The 19870-nt window shown below is 36.7% G+C and overlaps 1 protein-coding gene across 7 annotated transcripts in view; it reads left to right on the top strand.

The window, feature by feature from the left end:
- Positions 1-19870, top strand: part of NF1 (neurofibromin 1) — a 304417-nt gene that overhangs the window by 175658 nt on the left and 108889 nt on the right. For all 7 annotated transcript variants that reach the window (XR_008997245.1, XM_057501129.1, XM_057501130.1 and 4 more), the window contains exons 23-30: positions 2-124; positions 549-632; positions 1347-1463; positions 2026-2207; positions 2327-2538; positions 7069-7230; positions 7370-7473; positions 16192-16327. Coding sequence is in view for 6 of the 7 variants with exons in the window: in XM_057501129.1 (XP_057357112.1) it covers positions 2-124; positions 549-632; positions 1347-1463; positions 2026-2207; positions 2327-2538; positions 7069-7230; positions 7370-7473; positions 16192-16327 (1120 nt within the window). In the remaining variant the exon portion in view is untranslated. The remainder of the gene's footprint in view (position 1; positions 125-548; positions 633-1346; positions 1464-2025; positions 2208-2326; positions 2539-7068; positions 7231-7369; positions 7474-16191; positions 16328-19870) is intronic.

Below are 19870 nucleotides of genomic sequence, written 5' to 3'. Positions count from 1 at the left end.
GATATGTTCGTGTGCTTGGGAATATGGTCCATGCCATTCAGATAAAAACGAAACTGTGTCAGTTAGTCGAGGTAATGATGGCAAGGAGAGATGACCTCTCATTTTGTCAAGAGATGAAATTTAGGTGAGTTCTCAAAAGAGCAAAGTCGGGTTTTGTGAATCTTACATTAAACCAAGTACCGAAAAATAGTAGGTAGAAAAGGAGCATTTTACATGTTTACTTTTCTCTTCATGTCTTCTCAAAATTCTGAAAGCTTTGTGCCCATAACAGTGCTCCATTTTTCTAAGGTTATACTGTACTTGAGCTAAGAATTTGATTCTGTGTCCACACTGTTACTATAGCTAAGAATGTGGAGGGTCGGTATCCAAAGTCACCTGGGTTTGTGTCCTGGTTGCTAGATTTGTGATAGCAGTATCTCTTTTATAAAATTGTCATGTCGCTTGGGTGATTTGATAAATAATTTGCACTATTAAAAAAAACTTACATGACAAGATGTGTGATTTGTAAAAACTTGTTTGCTATTTTCCTTCTCGCTGCCACTCTATAGGAATAAGATGGTGGAATACCTGACAGACTGGGTTATGGGAACATCAAACCAAGCAGCAGATGATGATGTAAAATGTCTGACAAGGTGAGAAAAGAGGATGACCTGTAATTATTAGCAGGTTTACTCTAGGCATGAGTACTACTTGATTATAGATATTACACATGTATTTTATATATATTAAAATTATGTTTTTGAATATAAGCTTTTGCATTTTGATTATGTAAGGTACTGACCTTTATCGTTTCTTTTTCTTTTTTAACTGAAAGACTTTCAGTAAATACAAATGTATTACATTTAGAAAATTATTGTTGTCTATTTAGGAATGATAGTCTATTGGAAAATATAGAGAGAGCTTAGATTGTGTTTATCTAATGATTAGATAAAGTTATCATTTGAGGAACTTAATTGTTTTGAGTCTGTCTAAAGAGTAATTGCTTAAGTTTGTTCTAATGGTAAATACTGCCACATAATCAGAAAATAGTTCACCACTGTGAATTATATGATAACCATTCATGTCCATATCTTTGGCCAGGTATAGTTTTATAGTACTTGCTTTTGATTTAAGGTATTCATTTTGCCAAAATTACTTTGTGGAAAATATTTTCTACTCCCTAACTTGAAATGCTTTTGCATTCTGAGGTCTGTATATTAACTCAAATTATTAGGCTGTCCTAATAATTTGTTTAATAAAACAGGTAGTCCCTAAAGTTTGCATCTGTGAGGAAGAAGTTTATTTGAGGGAAGGGTGGAGTGAAAGAACCTGAAAGACTTATGGTCTTAACATTTTTTTTTCTTCAGAGATTTGGACCAGGCAAGCATGGAAGCAGTAGTTTCACTCCTGGCTGGTCTTCCACTGCAGCCTGAGGAAGGAGATGGTGTGGAATTGATGGAAGCCAAATCACAATTATTTCTTAAGTAAATTTCAATTTTTTGTGGAGCAGCAACAGAGAAAGTGTAACCAAATGATTATACTCAGAAAATGGACCTTGTTGCTTTAGTATTGTCACCAGCTACTGTCTCACCAAATACAACACATGCATGAAGCAATATTCCTTATGACAAGACGGGGATAGGAAAACAGCTGTGTTTCATGGTTTTTAAAGAAAATAATCTGACCAGTGAGTTATTGGCAATAAAACCTAGATGGCCTCATTAAGTCATTCAAAATGACATTGTCTGAAATATTTGGACCACTAACTTTATATGCTGAACATTAAGTGTAATGCATTTATATAGGAAACATTGCATCTATTTGGTGCTTATGGTATGATGCATGTGCTGGGCTTTGTCAGGATAAAATCATTTTCAACATAACATAGTCCATAAGGAGCCACACAGGCTGATTACCCCAGGATTGGAAAGAAGCAGATGACCACGGCCACTCATGTGATGCACTTGAAATGATTTCAGAATATCTAATTAGCTTTCTTACTGTTGTAGCCTTCACTGTGTAAGAGTTAGTCTTTTTATTTCTTAGGTATTTCACATTGTTTATGAACCTTTTGAATGACTGTAGTGAAGTTGAAGATGAAAATGCACAAACCGGTGGCAGAAAACGTGGCATGTCTCGGAGGCTGGCATCCCTGAGGCACTGTACAGTCCTGGCAATGTCAAACTTACTCAATGCTAACGTGGACAGTGGCCTCATGCACTCCATAGGTGAGGTGAAATGAAAGCTGCATAGGGGAGTTTAAAACCCAGAGAACTGGCATGTAAAACAAGTAAAATTACTTCAACAAGGCCATGTTAGTGAATTCGCGTCTGTCTGTCTGTGTCAGGTTTAGGTTATCACAAAGATCTCCAGACAAGAGCTACGTTTATGGAAGTTCTGACAAAGATCCTCCAGCAAGGCACAGAATTTGACACACTTGCAGAAACGGTGTTGGCAGATCGGTTTGAAAGACTGGTGGAGTTGGTCACGATGATGGGTGACCAGGGAGAGCTCCCTATAGCTATGGCTCTGGCCAATGTGGTCCCTTGTTCTCAGTGGGTAAGTTCATTGAATAAGTGGGAAAGAAGGGTGCTTGGCACATAGCAACTGCTTCACAATTCATTTGTTTAATGAATGTTGAATGAATTGCTAAAACTTCAAGGTTAGAAGAAGCTTCAGATATTATTTGAGTGGTTTGCAGCTGTGGGGATACGTTTGGAGTTTCTAGCTCTCACAGGTATTCTTGCCTTAAGTATGAGGATCTTAGATAAAACTCAAAACTCCCTACCCATCTCAACATTCAAACACTGGTGAAGAGAAAATTAAAACCACTGATCTGGTCTGGTGTCTTCATATATTAAATGAAATAATCAGAGTTAAATCTCATATTTAGATGTTAGTAATAATAGAACTAGAATTCAAGACTTGTGCCTATTTACTACCTTCCATTCACAATTATTTTTTTCTATAGCATGGTGTACAGGTTTTTAAAAATTTAATCAACCTATTTGCATTTGAAATTATGATATTGCGTGTTTTAAACACTGAAGGTATAATATGGCTATTCAGCCTCTCTTAATAAAAAAATTTGCCTAAAACCATACCATTACTAATACATGTTCAGTGAAATAAGTCAGGCTGAGAAAGGCAAATACTATGTGATTTCACTAATTTGTAGAATATAAAAACAAAGCAAAACAGAAGGAACAAAACAACAGTAGACTCACAGACACTGAGAAGTGACTGGTGGTTTCCATGGGGGAGGGGTTGAGGTAGTTGGGTGGGGAAGGTGAAGGGGATAAAGAGGCACAAAAATTTTCAATCATAATATAAATTGACCACGGTGATTGTATAGTACAGCATGAAGAATATAGTCAGTGATTCTGTAAAATCTTTTTTTTTTTTTGGTGTATTCATATATATATTTTTTTATTTTGGTATCATTAATGTACAATTACATGAGGAACATTATGGTTACTAGACTCCCCCCTTCACCAAGTCCCCGCCACAAACCCCATTCCAGTCACTATCCATCAGCATAGTAAGATGCTGTAGAATCACTACTTGTCTTCTCTGTGCTGCACAGCCCTCCCCGTGCCTCCCCCCACATTATACATACTAATCGTAATGCCCCCTTTCTTTTCGCCCCCCACTTATCCCTCTCTTCCCACCCACCCTCCCCATTCCCTTTCCCTTTGGTAACTGTTAGTCCATTCTTGGGTTCTGTGATTCTGCTGCTGTTTTGTTCCTTCAGTTTTTTTCTCTGTTCTTATACTCCACATATGAGTGAAATCATTTGATACTTGTCTTTCTCTGCCTGGCTTATTTCACTGAGCATAATACCCTCTAGCTCCATCCATGTTGTTGCAAATGGTAGGATTTGTTTTCTTCTTATGGATGAATAATATTCCGTTGTGTATATGTATCACATCTTCTTTATCCATTCATCTACTGATAGACACTTAAGTTGCTTCCATTTCTTGGCTATTGTAAATAGTGCTGCGGTAAACATAGGGGTGCATCTGTCTTTTTCAAACTGGCTGCTATATTCTTATGGTAAATTCCTAGAAGTAGAATTCCTGGATCAAATGGTATTTCTATTCTGAGCATTTTGAGGAACCTCCGTACTGCTTTCCACAGTCGTTGAATTAATTTACATTCCTACCAGAAGTGTAGGAGGGTTTCCCTTTCTCCACAACCTCACCAACATTTGTTGTTGTTTGTCTTTTGGATGGTGGTGATCCTTACTGGTGTGAGGTGATATCTCATTGTGGTTTTAGTTTGCATTTCTCTGATGACTAGCAATGTGGAGCATCTTTTCATGTGTCTGTTGGCCATCTGAATTTCTTCTTTAGAGAACTGTCTGTTCAGATCCTCTGACCATTTTTAATTGGATTATTTGCTTTTTGTTTGTTGAGGTGTGTGAGCTCTTTATATATCTTGGATGTCAACCCTTTATCGGATCTGTCATTTATGAATATATTCTCTCATACTGTAGGATGCCTTTTTGTTCTATTGATGGTGTCCTTTGCTGTACAGAAGCTTTTCAGCTTGATATAGTCCCACTTGTTCATTTTTGCTTTTGTTTCCCTTGCCCAGGGAGATATGTTCATGAAGAAGTCACTCATGTTTATATCCACCAAGAGATTTTTGCCTATGTTTTTCCCTAAGAGTTTTATGGTTTCATGACTTACATTCAGGTCTTTGATCCATTTCTAATTTACTTTTGTGTATGGGGTTAGACAGTGATCCAGTTTCATTCTCTTACATGTAGCTGTCCAGTTTTGCCAACACCAACTGTTGAAGAGGCTGTCATTTCCCCATTGTATGCCCATGGCTCCTTTATCGAATATTAATTGACCATATATGTTTGGGTTAATGTCTGGAGTCTGTTCTGTTCCACTGGTCTGTGGCTCTGTTCTTGTGCCAGTACCAAATTGTCTTGATTACTGTGGCTTTGTAGTAGGGTAAAATCTTTATATATTATAAAAAATAATACATGCCGTAAGTTTGAGGATTGTCCCTTTCTATGTTGAAGAGTTATTTAGTTTGTATTAGACCAAAAGTGATTTCAGTTTGGTTATTATAACTAATCAGTCATCTGTTTTTGCCTATAGATGTGTTTCTGCTTAAATCTGTAGGATCTTACTCCTCATAATTAAAGTAAAATTCAAACTCCTTAACATGGCCTATAAGGCTCTACCCAGTCTGGGCCATCCTCATCTCTGACATTGTTTTCGTTCTTCACCAGGTTTAAACCACACTAGCCATCAAACACGTTAGGCTTATTTCCACCTAAGAGCACCCTTGCTGCTGCTGCTCAGAATGTTTTTTTTCCTGATCTCTTACGTGGCCAACTTCTTGTTATTCAAGTTTCAGTTCAGATGGCGCTTTCTCATGAGGTCTTTTCTGATACATAGAACCACACCTATAGTCATTCTGTCACATTACCTTGTTGTATTTTCTTTGCAGCTCCTGCTCACTATGAGAAGTTATCTTGTTTATTTGATTATTTGTTCTTATTCCACTAGCATGTGAGCTCCATGAGAGCAGAGACCTTGTCTGCCTTGTTCACTGCTGTAATTCCAGTTCTTGGAGTAGTGCCTGACACATAACAAGGACTGAGTAAATAATTGTTTAGTGAATGAAGATGGAATCTTGCTTGTAGCAAGGGAGTTGGAAAAGGAAAATTATTGAAATCCTCTTGAAACCTAACATTATTTCACAAACTTTCATATGTTTTGAAAATAGATATTCTGAATCACCTTTTTAGCATCTACCTAATTACTCAGCACTAAAAATTATCAGTAAGTTTCATAATAAAAAGAATCCATTAAGTTTAATTCATATTGTTTCTTTCAGTAATTCATTTCTAGTGAGTTTTATATCAAATGACTTTTTTTTGAGAAGGACTTTTATATTAAGCCAGATTTATTAGAGATATATCTAAAGGAGAATAAAATACAGGATAATTTACAATTTTTTTAAATTCTGTTTTATACATTTTAAATTCTGATGCTTAAAGTTTTCAGAATTTTGCAGGGAAGGGATTAGAGTGGAAAAAAACAGCACTATAGTCTAAAAATGGGTTTATGTTGTAACTGAATTATCTCTCATTATATTTGACTTTAAAATACAGTATAGAATTTTTATATCTAGTCAAATATGTATTGTGTAACTATGGGAGTCTACAGAATATTGGGTCTTTGGCTTCTAGGTTATCTGTGGTTAGGATTGTTAAATTTTTTTCCTTTACTCAAATATCAGATTATTATAATCTTGGAACCAGACAAGAATTAAAAGAGTTTGGCTGTGATCCTGGCCTTTGTTGTCACTGCTTGAGGGTTAGGGCATCTTTTTATAGCTGCCCCTGTTCTCTCTAAATCTCTTTCCAAGGTGTATGGTTAAAGTGATTTACTATCACATCATTTTTCTTGAGTGTACCAAAAAATACTTTACCATTGGGAATTCAATGGTCGTCATTTAGGTACTAGGTGAGAATTAATTACCTACCCCTGCTTTGTACATAAATCTTGTTAATATCTTAGTTCTGAATGCACAGCCCAGATATTTTCCTGACTTCCTACAAACCCTGTAGTTGTTATGTTTGTGTCTGCCTAGCCCATGTTCAGTATTCACTGAGTCTCCCTGACCATAAGAGAAGACAGGAGAGCTCTTGTGGTCACCAAAATCTTATTCTGCTCACTGACTTTCTAAGAAAATGATCTGTGCATGTGAAACTAAACTCTTCACCTTCATCTTCTATTTCTACTCCCTTTCATTTTGTCATATGATTTGAATGGAATCCTGGATTTTTTCCATTTCCTGGTAAGCCTAGGTCTTTCTTACCTTTTATCAGTTAATCCTTAGAATTAGCAACTACTGCTGGCATATGAAAATTACCTTCAAACCTAATATTAAGTTAAATCTAATAGACAAGTGTACACACATAAATCCCAGGGAAAAAACTAATCAGTCACCATTTACCTTGATTCAGCAGGTGGTTATCAACTTTGGGTTTGCCTTTCAGTTTCCTGCTTAAGAAAAAATGGCACTGTTCACACTAACAGAATTTTGTTTTTTCTTCAGGATGAACTAGCTCGAGTTCTAGTGACTCTGTTTGATTCTCGGCATTTACTTTACCAACTGCTCTGGAATATGTTTTCCAAGGAAGTAGAATTGGCCGACTCCATGCAGACTCTTTTCCGAGGCAACAGCTTAGCCAGTAAAATAATGACCTTCTGTTTCAAGGTTTGTATCCATTCATCTTTTTTTGTGTGTGGAGGTATGCCAAGCAAGGATTATGTGCAGAATGTAGAGGGCAGAATGTCTTCTTTAATGCAAGATATTTGGAACAGGCATAATAAATCTTCCTTGTGTATTTCTTTAGGTATATGGTGCTACCTACCTACAAAAACTCCTGGATCCTTTATTACGAATTGTGATCACATCCTCTGATTGGCAGCATGTTAGCTTTGAAGTGGATCCTACCAGGTTTGTCATCTTCTCAACTACAGCTGCTGTCTATTTTTTCACTACCACTGCATGAGGCAGGGACCTCACAATTGATTCTTAAAATTGGTCTTTATTGCACATGAATACATTTTTCTTAAAAAGCATTACAGATATTATTAAAGGTGTCTTTGACTACCACTTCTAGAGACATAGCACTATTACTAGTTCAGTAATTTTTTACTGTCCTTTTTCAGCACATTTGCATATACATATCTAGTTATAGAAACCATATATTATTATGTGAGTGCTTAATATAAATGGTTAATTTTTTAAACTATTTCTTAGATCTTTCTATGTCAATATAGAAAGATTAATCTCAATCTTTTTAACTGCTGCATAATATTTCATACTTTGGCTATATAATAATTTAGTTAGCAAATGCCATATTGATCCCATTGACTTTTTTTTTATTGATTTTTTTATTAAGGTATGATTGATATACACTCTTATGAAGGTTTCACATGAAAAAACAATGTGGTTACTACATTTACCCATATTATCAAGTCCCCACCCATACCCCCATGCAGTCGCTGTCCATCAGTGTAGTAAGATGCCACAGATTCACTATGTGCCTTCTCTGTGCTACACTGTTCTCCCCATGATCCCCCACGCCATGTGTACTAAACATAATACTCCTCAATCCCCTTTTTCACTCCCTCTCCACCCACCCTCCCACACCCCTCCCCTTTGATAACCACTAGTTCCTTCTCGGAGTCTGTGAGTCTGCTGCTATTTTGTTCCTTCAGTATTGCTTCATTGTTATCCTCCACAAATAAGGGAAACATTTGACATTTGTCTTTCACCGCCTGGCTTATTTCACTGAGCATAATGTCCTCCAGCTCCATCCATGTTGTTGCAAATGGTAGGATTTGTTTCTTTCTTATGGCCAAATAGTATTCCATTGTGTATATGTACCACCTCTTCTTTATCCATTCATCTACTGATGGACACTTAGGTTGCTTCCATATCTTGGCTATTCTAAAAAGTGCTGCCATAAGCATAGGAGTGCATATGTCTTTTTGAATCTGAAAAGTCGTATTCTTTGGGTAAATTCCTAAGAGTGGGATTCCTGGGTCAAATGATACTTCTACTTTTAGTTTTTTGAGGAACCTCCATATTGCTTTCCACAATGGTTGAACTAGCTTACATTCCCACCAGCCATGTAGGAGGGTTCCCCTTTCTCCGCATCCTCACCACCATTTGTTGTTCTTAGTCTTTTCGATGCTGGCCATCCTTACTGGTGTGAGGTGATATCTCATTGTGGTTTTAATTTGCATTTCCCTGATGATTAGTGATGTGGAGCATCTTTTCATGTGTCTGTTGGCCATCTGAATTTCTTCTTTGGAGAACTGTCTCTTCATATCTTCTGCCCATTTGTTAATTAGGTTATTTGCTTTTTTGGGTGTCAATTCATGTAAGTTCTTTGTATATTTTGGCTGTTAACCCCTTGTCAGATATGTCATTTACAAATATATTCTCCCATAGTGTAGGATGCCTTTTTGTTCTGTTGATGGTGTCCTTTGCTGTACAGAAACTTTTAGTTTGGTGTAGTCCCATGAGTTCATTTTTGCGTTTGTTTCCCTTGCTCGAGGAGATGCGTTCAGGAAGAAGTTGCTCATGATTATATTCAGGAGATGTTTGCCTATGTTGTCTTCTAAGAGTTTTATGGTTTCATGACTTACATTCAAGTCTTTAATCCATTTTGAGTTTACTTTTGTGTATGGGTATAGACACTTATCCAGTTTCATTCTCTTACATGTAGCTGTCCAGTTTTGCCAACACCAGCTGTTGAAGAGGCTGTCATTTCCCCATTGTATGTCCATGGCTCCTTTATCGTATTAATTGACCATATATGGTTGGGTTTCTATCAGGGCTCTCTAGTCTGTTCCATTGGTCTATTGTTCTGTTCTTGTGCTGGTACCAAATTGTCTTGATTACTGTCACTTTGTAGTAGAGCCTGAAGTTGGGGAGCGTAATGCCGCCAGCTTTATTCTTCCTTCTCAGGATTGCTTTGGCTATTCGGGGTTTTTTGTGGTTCCATCTGAATTTTAGAACAGTTTGCTCTAGTTGATTGAAGAATGCTGTTGGTATTTTGATAGGAATTGCATTGAATCTATAGATTGCTTTAGGCAGGATGGCCATTTTAACAACATTAACTTTTCCTATCCATGAGCACAGGATGTGTTTCCATTTATTGGTATCTTCTTTAATTTCTCTCATGAGTGTCTTGTAGTTTTCAGAGTATAGATCTTTCACTTCCTTGGTTAGGTTTATCCCTAGGTATTTATTCCTTTTGATGCAATTGTGAATGAAATTGTTTTTCTGATTTCTCTCCCTGTTTGTTAGTGTATAGGAATGCCACAGATTTCTGTGCATTAATTTTGTGTCCTGTAACTTTGCTGAAATCAGATATTAGATCTAGTAGTTTTGGAGTGGATTCTTTAGGGTTTTTTATGTACAGTATCATGTCATCTGCAAACAGGGACAGTTTAACTTCTTCCTTACCAATCTGGATGCCTTTTATTTCTTTGTGTTGTCTGATTGCCATGGCTAGGACCTCCAGTACTATGTTGAATAGAAGTGGGGAGAGTGGGCATCCTTGTCTTGTTCCCGATCTTAAAGGAAAAGCTTTCAGCATCTCGCTGTTAAGTATGTTGGCTGTGGGTTTGTCATATATGGTCTTTATTATGTTGAGGTACTTCCCCTCTATACCCATTGTGTTGAGAGTTTTTAATCATGAATAGATGTTGAATTTTGTCAAATGCTTTTTCAGCATCTATGGAGATGATCATGTGGTTTTTGTCCTTCTTTTTGTTGATGTTGTGGGTGATATTGATGGATTTTCGAATGTTGTACCATCCTTGCATCCCTGGAATAAATCCTACTTGATCATGATGGATGATCTTTTTATGTATTTTTGAATTCGGTTTGCTAATATTTTGTTGAGTATTTTTGCATCTCTGTTCAGCAGGGTTATTGGTCTGTAATTTTCTTTTTTTGTTGTGTCTTTGCCTGGTTTTGGTATTAGAGTGATGCTGGCCTCATAGAAGGAATTTGGAAGTATTCCCTCTTCTACTCTTTGGAAAACTTTAAGGAAGATGGGTATTAGGTCTTCACTAAATGTTTGATACCATTTCAGCGGTGAAGCCATCTGATCCAGGTGTTTTTTTCTTAGGTAGTTTTTTGATTACCAGTTCGATTTCGTTGCTTGTGATTGGTCTGTTCAGATTTTCTGTTTCTTCCATGGTCATCCTTGGAAGGTTGTATTTTTCTAGAAAGTTGTCCATTTCTTCTAGGGTATCCAATTTGTTAGCATATAATTTTTCATTGTATTCTCTAATAATTCTTTGTATTTCTGTGCTGTCCATAGTGATTTTTCCTTTCTCATTTCTGATTCTGTTTATGTGTGTAGACTCTCTTTTTTTCTTGATAAGTCTGTCTAGGGGTTTATCTATTTTGTTTATTTTCTCAGAGAACCAGCTCTTGCTTTCATTGATTCTTTCTATTGTTTTTTTTTTCTCGATTTTATTTATTTATGCTCTAATCTTTATTATGTCCCTCCTTCTACTAACTTTGGGTCTCATTTGTTTTTCTTTTTCTGGTTTCATTTATTGTGCATTTAGACTGCTTATATGGGATTGTTCTTCTTTCCTGAGGTAGACCTGTATTACAATATACTTTCCTCTTAGCACAGCCTTGGCTGCATCCCACAGATTTTGCGCTGTTGAATTTTTTTTGTCATTTGTCTCAATATATTGCCTCATCTCTTTTTATTTGGTCATTGATGCATTGGTTATTTAGGAGCATGTTGTGAAGCCTCCATGTGTTTGTGGGATTTTTCATCTTCTTTGCGTAATTCATTTCTAGTTTCATACCTTTGTGGTCTGAGAAACTGGTTGGTACAATTTCAATCCTTTTGAATTTGCTGAGGCTCTTTTTGTGGCCTAGTATATGATCTATTCTTGAAAATGTTCCATGTGCACTTGAGAAGAATGTGTATTCTGCTGCTTTTGGTTGTAGAGTTCTGTAGATGTCTGTTAGGTCCATCTGTTCTAATGTGTTGTTCAGTGCCTCTGTGTTCTTACTTATTTTTGTCTTGTTGATCTGTCCTTTGGAGTGAGTGAAGTGTTGAAGTCTCCTAGAATTAATGCATTGCATTGTATTTCCCCCTTTAATTCAGTTAGTATTTGTTTCATATATGTAGGTGCTCCTGTGTTGGGTGCATAGATATTTATAATGGTTATATCTTCTTGTTGGATTGATCCCTTTATTGTTATGTAATGTCCTTCTTTGTCTCTTGTGACTTTCTTTGTTTTAAAGTCTATTTTGTTTGATACAAGTACTGCAACTCCTGCTTTTTTCTCTCTATTAGTTGTATGAGATACGTTTTTCCATCCCTTCATTTTTTGTCTGTGTATGTCTTTGGGTTTAAAGTGGTTCCTGTAGGCAGCATATAGATGGTTGGTACAATTTCAGTCGTTGTTTTTTTATCCATTCAGTGACTCTATGTCTTTTGATTGGTGCATTCAGTCCATTTACATTTAGGGTGATTATTGATAGGTATGTACTCATTGCCATTGCAGACTTTAGATTCGTACTTACCAAAGGTTCAAGGTTAACTTCCTTACGATCTAAGAGTCTAACTTAAGTCACTTAATATGCTATTACAAACACAATCTAAAGGTTCTTTTCTTTTTGTCCTCCTTTTTGTTCTTCCTCCTTTCTTTATATATTAGGTATCATATTCCATACTCTTTGTCTATGCCTTGATTGACTTTGGGGAAAGTTAACTTAATTTTACATTTGTTTAGTAATTAGCTGTTCTACCTTTTTCACTGTGGTTTTATTACCTTTGGTGACAGCTATTTAACCTTAGGAACACTTCCATCTATAGCAGTCCCTCCAAAATAGACTGTGGAGACAGTTTGTAGGAGGTAAATTTTCTCAGCTTTTGCTTATCTGGAAATTGTTTAATCCCTCCTTCAAATTTAAATGATAATCTTGCTGGATAAAGTAATCTTGGTTCCAGGCCCTTCTGCTTCATGGTATTAAGTACATCATGCCACTCCCTTCTGGCCCATAAGGTTTCTCCTGAGAAGTCTGATGTTAGCCTGATGGACTTTCCTTTGTATGTATGATCTTATTTCTCTCTGGCTGCTTTTAATAATCTGTCCTTATGCTTGATCTTTGCCATTTTATTTACTGTATGTCTTGGTGTTGTCTTCCTTGGGTCTCTTGTGTTGGGAGATCTGTGGATCTCCATGGCCTGAGAGACTATCTCCTTACACAGATTGGGAAAATTTTCAGCAATTACCTCCTCAAAAACTCTTTCTATCCCTTTCTCTCTCTTCTTCTTCTTCTGGTACACCTATAATACGAATATTGTTCCGTTTAGATTGGTCTCATAGTTCTCTCAATATTCTTTCATTGTTAGAGATCCTTTTTTCTCTCTGTGCCTCAGCTTCTTTGTATTCCTCTTCTCTAGTTTCTATTTCATTTATCAACTCCTCCACTGTATCTAGTCTGCTTTTAATACCCTCCATTGTGCTCTTCAACAATTGTATCTCCGACCAGAATTCATTCCTGATTTCTTCAATGTCTTTCTGTACCTCCATGAGCATGTTAATGATTTTTATTTTGAACTCCCTTTCAGGAAGAGTCATGAGGTCCATATCATCTTTCTCAGGTGTTATGTTAATTTTACTCTGAACTAGGTTCCTTTGGTGTTTTATATTTGTATATGGTGCCCTCTAGTGTCCAGAAGCTCTACTCTCTGGAGCTGTTCCGCCCCTGAAGCAACGTTGGGGGCCGCAGGGGAGTGGTATTGGTGCCTGGGGGGTAGTAAAGAGCTGTTTCCTAGTTCCTGGCTGCTATGCCTGTCTCCACTGCCTGAACCAGTGGCCGAGCACACAGGTATAATCTTCTGTGGTTTGCATTTGTAGTTGCTGTAGACAGATCTTCCCTCTGTCTGGCCTAATGCCAGGGTAGGGTTTGCCGGTTTGCAACCCAGGTGGGGCTTGCTGGGAGAAAGGCACAGTAGGCTGCCTATCACAGAGGGGGTCCTTGGAGCTGTGTAGCCAGCCAGGGAGCTGGAGCACCTGGAAATCGTGAAAGCTCCCAATCTGCTGGGCAGAGTGCACCTGGACAATTTTGTCTACCTGTCCTTTCTCCTGAGCAGTAAGCTCTGTGCAATCCTTGCCCCTTTAGCAGCCCTCTTGCTAAGGGCTTCCTTGTTAGGAAGTCTCTCAGACTGCCTGCCTTTCTTTTGTCCCAGAGCAGCCAGATATGGCTCCCTGCTTTCCACAAGTGGCTGAAATCTCAGTCTCTCCAGGAATTCTACCTGTCTTAGCTTTCCAATCCCCTAAACACTAGAGTATCATGAAAGCACCATGAAATGTAGGTTTGTGCTCCCAGAGCAAATCTCCAGAGTTAGGTATTCAGCAGTCCCAAGCCTCCACTCCCTCCCCGCTCTGTTTCTCTTCCTACCACTGGTGAGCTGGGGTTGGGGAAGGGCTTGGGTCCCACCGGGCCACAGCTTTGGTACATTACCCTGTTCCGTGAGGTCTACTCTTTTCTCGAGGTGTATGCAGTCTTGCACAGTCCTCTTTCCTGTTGCTCTTTCAGGATTAGTTGTATTAATTATATTTTTGTATTATATGCAGTTTTAGGAGGAAGCCTCTGCAATTTTACTTTTTTAAAGCAGGGTAGGTCTCCCCAGCGGATGCTCCAGCACCCTACCTGGCTGGGCCGGCACTGGGTGGGAGGACGCTGTGGAGCCTGGAGCGGCGGCGTGGAGCTGATCCCACTCACTTTTGTAGTGCCTTTCTAATTATTGTTCCAGCATTGTTGTTTTTTTTTCTTTTTAGGTTATTTGCTGTAGGAATTATTTTGAAACCTAAACGTTTTTCTTAGAAACCATCAATTGTTCCCCACTGACTGCAAGATAAAGTACAGTGTTTTCTGACTGTAATCCATTATTACCTCTTATCATTCTTTCATGTATTCTTTGGACTGTATCTCCAGTGAAATATGTACATGTTATATATTTTAAACCCCTTGACACATGGAGCTCATTGGGGTTGGAGATGCCTAGTAATCTCTCTCTTCCCTGCCCAATTCAAAACCAGAAGGGTGGGGTGAGTAGGGATGGGAAGGAAGAAGGAAGCACTCAGAAATTGACAGTCACCTTTATTTCTGATAAAAATAATTGGAGAATGTGGCTTTAGATCCTTAGAATGGGGACAGATAAGCTTGCTAATACTTCCCCTGTTCCTTGCACAGCTGGATAACTTCAGGCTTCCTTCTCAGGGACTGCAAGCTTTTTATACACAAGTAGAGAGCAGACCAAAGTACATCTTTTCTGTAAGCATGGAGAATGCAAGCATTCTAGAATGGAGAGGATGACACTGAGCTGAGCATGCTTGACCTTTTTTCTTATGTAACACACTCCTCCTATAATGAGCAGTGACTCAGAAGAAGGGAAGGAGGCCAAATTGTTAAACAGGGTGAAGTTTAAAAACCACCATTTCTGTGAAGCTTTCTACCTGCTGCCAGGTACTACCCGTGTACACACACTGCATTATGAACAAAGAAATCTTTGTTCTCTGTTCTGTGCCATGATTGTAACATGTAATTGTGATGATGTATCTTCCATCTAGACTGTTGTCTCTTACATTTTATACATCTTTAATCCCTCTATGAATATGTAGCATGGCATCTGGCTAAGAGTTGGCATTTCTTAAATATTTGTTGACTGAATGAATTTTAAACAATCATATCATGCTCGCTTTTTCCAAGCCATGTCTTTTGTCTGTCTTTTCTGTGAGGCTTTCAAGTTCAGGGTCCTTAAAAATGAAATAATGTTAAGGTCCTAACAGTAACTACCATTTAGCAGCTTAAGTAAAGCTTTGTGGATTTGGTAGCCATTGAGTAAAATTTAACTCCATATTATAGGCAGTATTATTATTTCTGTCTGATGAAAAAATTGAGGTCCAGAGAAATTAAATATCTTGACCAAGGTCATAATGGTTAGTAAGTGGTAGAGCTGATAGTTAAACCTACTAAGTCTGCCTTCTGAACCTCTCTGCCTTTAATCATAACACAAAGACTTTAGAGGCCAAACTGAAGAATTAGCAACACTGTTTGGATATGGGGAGGAATGGGGTACAGCAGGCAAAGATGACACCAAAAGTTGCTGGAATGAAATGATTGAGACAGTGATAGTGACATTGACAGTATGGGGAGCACAGAATAAGACGTAAGAGTAGGAGGAAAATGAGTTAATTAGGATAAAAAGTTAAGTTTGAGTTACTAGCAGGAGGGTCACCTAGCAGTTAGAAATATCAGACTGGATATAAAAGGCATTTCAAAATAGAGGAAACCTGAATGGACACAAAATATATGAAAGCATGTCTAACTTGACCAGAAGTCATAGAAATAAAAGTTTAGAACATAAGATGCTCTTTCCAACCTACTAGATTGGCAAAAAAATTAAAATCGTATACTAAATTTGTGAGAATATAAATTGCTAAGAATTTTCATGTACAATTCTCAAAATTGTCTTTTTTACACTTAGTTTGTTTAAATCAGGATCCCAGCAAAATCAAAGTATTACATTTGGTTGAATGTCTCTGAAGTCATTTCTTTTAAGGAGCATTTTGTTTGTTTTTAGTTGATTTTATCTTTTTTTTCTTGCAGGTTAGAACACTCAGAGAGCCTTGAGGAAAACCAGCGGAATCTCCTTCAGATGACTGAGAAGTTCTTCCACGCCATCATCAGTTCCTCCTTGGAATTCCCCCCTCAGCTTCGAAGTGTGTGCCATTGTTTATACCAGGTATGCTTAAGGTTAGAGATTACCATTATTAATCTAAAGCTAAATTGAAAAGAATGCTTTACCAGGGAGGGTTTAGGTGATAAAACTGAGTCAGCTTGGATGAATAATACATTATCTATTATTGGAATTGCCTTCGAAAAGAACTTAGCTTATGAGACATTTTTAAGTATTTTAAGGGGGTACAAAAAATAATAAATTTTTCATGCATCAGGAGCAAGTTTGAAATGCAACAGATGTATTTGGTATAATAGATGTGTTGAAATGAGATATATATGGAATTGGTTATCTTTTGCCTAAATTACTCATAGGGTCTTTCACATAGTGACAGGTCTACTCTTTGATTTTTGCACTGTGAAATGCTTGATCTATAACTTTAATTTCTTCATTAAGATGTATGTATTTATGTTAGATCTGTTTATTTTATATAGAATGCTACTTTAAAAATATATTGCATCATCATTCATATAAAATTATTAGACTTTTTAACACTGGCACTGCAAATAATGCTTCTGAGTGTACATGTCCACAGTCATCCCCTACTTGCTGAAATTAGGTCTTTGTTCTTCTATGGTTCCCACTGTGTTTTTGAGTTGCATATGCAGTTTCAGGAGTAATTTAGTCATTCCATGAGAGATTAATGCAAATCCACATTTATTAGCCTGTTTAAAGCATGATTCTGGAAGAGGCATTAGTGGGTCTAGAGTTTGGGATGGGGTGGGAATAGGGGAAATAATTTTTGCACTTATCAAAACCCATGCCTTTATGTCTTTTTCTTTGCAGAGTCATCCCCAGCCATTTGTTTTTTAGCACAGGGCTTCAGTTGCTTAGAGACATTAGCAAGTTCAATGAAATCACCATTTTAAAAAAACTGTTTCAGGCTGGTCTGTGTTTTCCCCCTATTGCTATTTATAAAGTTTTATCTGCTGTATCTGTAAAAACAAAACTTAAAACCAGGAAATAATTAACAATATGGTAATTAAGTCCTTACCTATCAGTAATCACCTTAAAGGGAAATGGATTAAGTTTTCCAATTAAAAGACATAGAATGACTGAATTTTAAAAAAAGAGATCCAACAGCATGCTGCCTGTTGGAAACTAAGTTGAGACTTAAAGATACACAAAAACTGAAAGTGAAGGGATGGATAAAATTCATTTCAAACAAATGGTAACCAAACAAAACAAGGGTAGCTTAGTTATATCAGACAAAATAGACTTTAAATTAAAAATGGTAAAAAGAGACAAGTTTATTAAATAATGATAAAGAGGTCAAAACTGAAGAATATGTAACAATTATAAATGTTTATGCACCCAGCACTAGAGCACCTAACTATATAAAGCAAACACTTAACAGAGATAAAAGGAGAAATGAATATTAATACAATAATAGTTGAGGACTTTTGTCCCCAGTCTCAAAAATGGGTAGATCATCCAGACAGAGAAGCAATAAGGAAACAGCAGATTTGACGAGCACTGTAGACTGACCAAATGGACCTACCAGGCATATACAGTACATTCTATCCAACAACAGGGGAACACACATTCTTCTTAAGTGCACATGGAACATTTTCCAGGAGAGACCATATGTTAGGCCACAAAAGAAGTCTTAGCAAATTCAGGATGATTGAAATCATACCAAGTATCTTCTCTGACCACAGTGGCATGAAACTAGAATCAGTAATAAAAAGAAAACTAGAAAATTCATGAACATATTGAAATTAAACAACACTCCCTTGAACAACCAATGGCTCAAAGAAGAAATTAAAACAGAAATAAAAAAAGTTTATTGAGGCAGTTGGAAGTGGAAACAAAAGTACCAGAGCATGAGGGATGCAGCAAAAGCAGTTCTAAGAGTGAAGGTCATAGCAGTAAACACCTATATTAAGAAGCAAAAAAGAGAACAAATAAACAAGCAACTCTATACTTTAAGGAAGTAAAAAAGAACAAACTGAGCCCAAAGTTAGCAGAAGAAAGGAAATAATAAAAGTTAGAGCAGAAATAAATGAAATAGCAGAAAAACAATATAAAAGATTAAGTAAAGCTTGGTTATTTGAAGAGAGAAACAAAATTGACAAACCCTTAGACTAACCAAGAAAAAAAGAAAGGACGTAAATTAACAAAATTATAAATGAAAAAGGAGACATTACAACTGATAACATAGAAATTCAGAGGATAATAAGAAGCTGCTATATAACTATATGCCAACAGATTGGACAACCTGAAAGAAATGTAAAAATCCTTAGAAACATACAACTTAAAAAGACTGAATCAGGAAAAAATAGAATATCTGAATAGACTAATTACTAGTAAGGAGATTGAATCAGTAACTAAAAATGTCCCAATAAAATAAAGCTGAGGAACTGATGGCTTCAGTGATAAATTTTACCAGACATTTAAAGAACTAACCCCAGTCTTTCTCAAATTCTTCAAAAAAAAGAGGGAACACTCCTAAGCTCATTTTTATAAGGCCAGCATTATCGTGATATCAAACCCAGAAAAGGACACTACTAGAAAAGAAAACTATATCTCTGATGAATATAGATGCAAAAATTCTCAATAAAATACCAGCAAACTGAAATCAGCAGTTTATAAACATCATATACCATCATCAAGTGGGATTTATCCCTGGGATGAAAGGATGGTTCACATAGGCAAGTCAATCAGTGTGATGTATCACATTAATAAAATGAAAGAAAAGAATCACATGATCATCTCAGATGATTTTGGACACAAAAAGTAAGTGATGAAATTCAACATCCATTCATAATAAAAACTCTGAAAAATTAGGTATAGAAGGAACATATCTCAATATAATAAAGGTCATATATCACAGCTAACATAATGGTGAAAGCTTGAAAGCTTTTCGTCTAAGATCAGGAACAAGGGAAGAGTGCCTACTCTCACTACTCCTGTTCAGCATAGTATGGGAAATCCTAGCTGGAGCAATCAGGCAAAAGAAATAAAAAGTATCATAATTGGAAAGGAAGAAGTAAAATTATCTCTGTTTGCAAATGATACAATTTATATATAGAAAATCCTAAAGACTCAACCTTAAAAGTGCTAGACCTAATCAACCAAGTTGCAGGTTACAAAATTAACATAGAAAAATAAGTAGCATATCTATATACTAATAATGAATTTTCTGGAAAAAAAATGATCCCATTTGCAATAGCATTAAAAACAATAAAATACTTAGGAATAAATTTAAAGAGGTGAAAGATCTCTACTCTGAAAACAGCAAGATACTGATAAAAGAAATCAAAGAAGACAAAGTAAGTGGGAAGTTACCACATGTTCAAGAATCAGAAAAATTAATACTGTTAAAATGTCAATACGAATAAAAGTAGTCTACAGATTCAATGCAATCCTTATCAAGAGTCTCCTTTTCTTCAGAAGTAGAAAAAACACCCCTCGTGTTTACATGGAACTACAAAAGACCCTGAATAGCCAAAGAAATTCTGAGAAAGGAGAACAGAAGGCAAGAGGCAACACACTTCCTGATTTCAAGCTATCCTTAAAACTATAGTCATCAAAACAGTATGGTTT

Source organism: Manis pentadactyla, chromosome 4 (genome assembly GCF_030020395.1).
Source record: "Manis pentadactyla isolate mManPen7 chromosome 4, mManPen7.hap1, whole genome shotgun sequence".
Classification (NCBI taxonomy): domain Eukaryota; kingdom Metazoa; phylum Chordata; class Mammalia; order Pholidota; family Manidae; genus Manis; species Manis pentadactyla.
Note: the sequence above shows the minus strand (reverse complement) of the source record. Positions and strands in the feature narration are given on the sequence as shown.